This window comes from Etheostoma spectabile, chromosome 18, assembly GCF_008692095.1.
Source record: "Etheostoma spectabile isolate EspeVRDwgs_2016 chromosome 18, UIUC_Espe_1.0, whole genome shotgun sequence".
In the NCBI taxonomy this organism is placed as follows: Eukaryota; Metazoa; Chordata; class Actinopteri; order Perciformes; family Percidae; genus Etheostoma; species Etheostoma spectabile.
Genome location: NC_045750.1, coordinates 5,382,749 through 5,387,366, shown reverse-complemented (window position 1 = coordinate 5,387,366; position 4,618 = coordinate 5,382,749). Strand labels below are relative to the sequence as shown.

Here is a 4,618-nt window from a genome sequence, read left to right as displayed (position 1 = left end):
AAAAAAAAGGCAAAGTATCCCTTTAAGACGTTGGCTTATTATTCAAACATTTGGGGATTACCGGCTGATATTAGAGTCAGGAAATATTTAAACGTGCACGTGTAACCCAATCTAACCAAATCATAACATAAAACACTGCTCTCAAAATGTTTTCTCACGACTTTATTTTCATAGTATCATGAAATAATGACTTATGTCCTCGACTCGTTGTATCACAACTGTGTCATAATGTAACTTTTCTTTTGTGAAATTTAAACTTTTCTCTCATATTACGACTTTTTGCTCCAAAAACCCCCCCCCCCCCCAGAATTAAATATCTTCGACTTGTTTTTAATAAATGTATCTGTCCCTGTCCTAAAATATTAAATGCCAGATTTTAAAAGACTCCTTTATCATAATAAAATACTTTCTTTTTTAACTCTGTATAAAATGATCTACACATTCGATCGTTAAATAAAATGCTAAAAAACATACTATTTCAGCCTTTAAAGACAGATCTTTGGCTTAGAAAACAGCAATAATTTAGAATTAAAACGCCCGAGCCTTTCTCCTCCCGAGGCTGTGTAACTGAAATGTTTTCCACCTCTCGGAGACATAAATCATCCGAGATCACCCGCCAACACAAAGGTCGCAGGTTCACACCACCTCCCTGCGTGCCGTCAGCCAAATGTTAAAAACAGCAGCAGTCCTATCTTTACACTTCATCATTACATGGACTTAATACACACACACACACACACTTTATATATCTGATGAATGATTGACTCCTGCTCCTTTGGCTCAGGTCTGGTGTTTGAGTGTGTGGCGGCTTCTTTTTTCCCAGAATGCAGCTCTGAATCTCTTCAATTGTTTGTCAGTCTTCCTCTTCGTCACTGCATTTTCCTCTCTGAGGAAGAAAAAGAGAAAATCTTTGAGTGCATTATTTAAGTCCTTAGTGTAAATTTGTGTGTGTGTCTGTGTCTGTGTGTGTGAGTGTGTGTGTGTGTGTGTGTGTGTGTGGTGTGTGTGTCCTCACTGTGTCTGAGCCTGCACGGAGCAGAAGTGCACACACTCGGCGTCCTGTGTGCGTGTGCAGAGGCAGCGACCGAGCTCCCGCCTCAGTCGGACCGAACCGAATCCGTACGGGACCACATGGCTGGAAAACAGAAGATATTAGAGTCAGCGTTTAATATTCACAAGTTTCCAACAAAGTAAAGCACAAATTGTCACAGTATTTCCATAAAAAGAAATGCTAAATAACATACTGGAGGCATTGGAGGCATTAATGTGAGCAAGGTTGCAGTGGCCTCTTTGAGGGAGCAGAAACTCATACGTCTTCTTCGATCTAGTTTTACATGCATGTGTGTATGTGTGTGTGTATGTTGTGTGTGTGTGTGTGTGTGTGTGTGTGTGTGTGTGTCCTTTGCTGCATGTCATTCCCCCTCTCTCTCCCCTTTCATGTCTTCATCTGTCCTGTCAAAAATAAAGGCCCCAAAAAAGTCATCTAAAAAAATGAAGACTTTTGACCCTACATGTCAACTTAATTTACTTACTTTAAATATTTAGTTCAATTGCTTTTTATTGCCCAGCTATTAGAAGTTAGGGTTCAGTGTCTTGCTCAAGAGCACCTCGGCAGTGCCCAGGAGCCACCATACCCATACTTTGAAACAGCAATCCAGGAACACCAAAAGCGTGAGGAAGCGTGGGTTAATATGTGGATTAACACTGGGATGTCGACACAACTCTGTGAGTCCACTGACTTTAAAACGTTCTCCACTTTACTCAAACCAAAGTTTAAAACACCTGTTGGTGTCTGACTTCTTTAGTCTGTCGGCTGTTTAGGTTTTTCTCCTGAAACACGTCGAACACATTCTGCACTCACTGCTGCGTCTTGTGTTGACTGTTTATATGTGTGCTCATCATCGTTTGTACATTGTTTGTACTGGTGTGTATTGCTGAATACATTGTGAATACATATTTCTAAAATAGTGTGTTGTTTTTGTTGAGTTATTATTATAGAAATACACACACACACACAGGTTTGTGACACTGTCTTTGTGAGGACCCGTCATTGACATATTATACTTTATTAATCCCACAAGGGGAAACTACACTTTTCACTCTGTTGTTATTACACACAGGCCTGAATTACACACAGATGCTCAGGACCTACACATGCACTAATGGAGAGATGTCAGAGTGAGGGGGCTGCCCATGGAAAGGCGCCCCGAGCATGCATAATGCATTCCCTAGCCCTTACCCTCACCCTAACCATCGCAACTACATGCCTAACCTTAACCCTCACCCTAAACACAATCTAATTCATATCCTAAAACCAAGTCTTAACCCACAAACAGCCCTTTAAAGTTTTGGGGTCCAGCATGTTGGCCCCACAAAGCAGTTGGGACCCTACAAGTATAATGGACTCATGGTTTTAGGACCCCACAAATATAGTTAAGACCACACACACACACACACACACACACACCACACACACACACACACACACACACACACCCCACACACACACACAAAACACATAGACACATGGTTGAAGGCGTCCGACCATGACGGAGAACAACACTCCCCGACTGGTTCCAGTGTTCAGTTTTTAACGCTGTTGAGGGTGAAAATGAGCAAAAACAAATCCATGAAATAAAATAAAAATATGTGTGAAAATCAGATTTTGAAAGACAACAATTACACTCAAAAGACTTAACAGTTTGCGTTTGTTCTGGCTCATAAAAAAGCAGCTGCAGCGGAGAGGAGTCATCTCTTAGCTCCGACTTCACTGGATCTTACTGAAGATGTCTAAAAAACAAAGCTCTGTAATGTAATCCATGTGTGTTCCACGTATTTATTACTGTCAGCAGCACATTGACTGCTGCTGTGTAAGAGGGTCAAGATCCTCGTAGGGAGGGAGTCGGGGGGTGGGGGGGGGGGGGGTGTTTGGCTCCTAAAACACAGGACTTTCAAGAGGGGATAAGTTAAGAACAAACACAAGATTTTCACCCAGGAAACAGGTGTTCATGTCCTGAAGAAGTTAAGGTGAAAACACAAGACTTGTCACACTGTCACATATATATTGTGTATTTTGTATACTTTCAAACAGCTTAGTGCTTCTTGACTCTACTGTGAATGCCAACGAAGTAATGTTCATTTAAATTTTCGTACAGCTGCAAGTCACCGCATGAGACACAACGTGATGCATCTCAATTTGTTAAGTGAAGTAAAAAAAATTCTGTTTCTTTTTTTCTTTTCAAACCTGTGTCCTGTGTTTGTTTGGAACTAAAAAAGGCGCCGCCAATATAAACTTAATAATTGAATAAAGAGTCTTTTAATTGCTGCCTGAACTAACGACAGGAAAGACAGTCTTTGACCGAAAAGCTTCCAAACTAAAAAGATTTCCGCACAGATTTAAGTGTGTAGATGCTTTTTCCCCCCATTCGGTTTGATGCTTTTCGGAGAAAAATTGAGATCTAATAACCTAGAAATCAAGATGTAATTTGCAGCCAGGGTCAGTCCAGCAACTCTCCGTCTCCATTGGCCCGCGAGCTGGAAAAACCAAACTCTAGTCGGGCCAATCACATCGTGTATAGAGTTGATGGGCGGGCTTAAAAGGAGAATTCCGGTCGATTTTAGCTCGGTTGTTTGTACATTTGGAGCGCTGTCAGTAGCAAGAAAAATGAAACCAACCGGTGCTGCCTACACCGTGTTATCCTCCTGCTAGAGTTAGCAGCCAACAGGCTTCAACAGGGCAGGTTTAAATGTGTTTTTAGCTTCTAAACATGTTCAAAATGTCATTAAAAGTGCCTCCCTATGTGCAGTGATTCCTTCAGAGGAAACAGTGAATCTGACTGCTGGAGATGTGACAGAAATACGTAAAAGTTCTGCTATTCAGCTCCGTTTAGTTCTTTTTCATCAAACCGCAGTTTTTGCAAGTTCCTGCAATTTCATTGCATAAAATTGCATAAATATCCCACATATTCCATTGCATTTAAAAAAAAAAACGTGCCACTTAATCAAGGATTTTTGCCCCCAACAATCACAAAAAACCCTTTTTTTGGAAGGACTGAATATGCAGTACGTCGGTTTGAGTCTGAACATGAAGAGAATAAAAAACATTATGTAAGCACATGTCAGCCGACAGGACTTCCCTGTCGCCTGCAGGGCTTAGGGTGTAGTTAGTGATGGCGGGCCCTGCCACTGCTGTTTAAAAACCTCTTTATGATGAAGGCAGGAAGATTGCATTTAACCACACGGCTATGTTTAGACTAAACCAACACTCCTAGTGAGAGGGTCCTGCCGCTGCACGGGCTGTTTTTGGCTCTTCTCTGGAAGCTATTTCACCTTAAAAAAAAACTCTCTAGTTAATTCATTTCAAATGTGACGTGGGCTACGTTCAGACTGCAGGCAAAAGGCCCAAATCAGATCAGTGACCAGGTCAGACTTCTTCAGAAGTAATGTGAACACTCAAATCTGGCCCACTTCCATATGAAGTCCTTAATCAGACCCGAATCAGATGTAGACCACTTCCATATGTAGTCCTGAATCAGACCCAGGTCTGACTTAGACCACTTCCATTTCTGGTCCTGAATGAGACACAAATCAGATGTAGACCACTTCCATATGTAGTCCT

At 41.6% G+C, this 4,618-nt stretch overlaps 1 protein-coding gene across 1 annotated transcript in view; it reads right to left on the bottom strand.

The window, feature by feature from the left end:
- Positions 1 to 203: 203 nt before the first annotated feature.
- Positions 204 to 4,618, bottom strand: part of si:ch211-202p1.5 (endothelin-2) — a 15,234-nt gene continuing 10,819 nt past the window's right edge. The window contains exons 3-4 of the mRNA XM_032543866.1: positions 1,016 to 1,135; positions 204 to 886 (exon numbers count right to left, since the gene is read on the bottom strand). Coding sequence (XP_032399757.1) covers positions 781 to 886; positions 1,016 to 1,135 — 226 coding nt within the window. The 3' untranslated portion in view covers positions 204 to 780. The remainder of the gene's footprint in view (positions 887 to 1,015; positions 1,136 to 4,618) is intronic.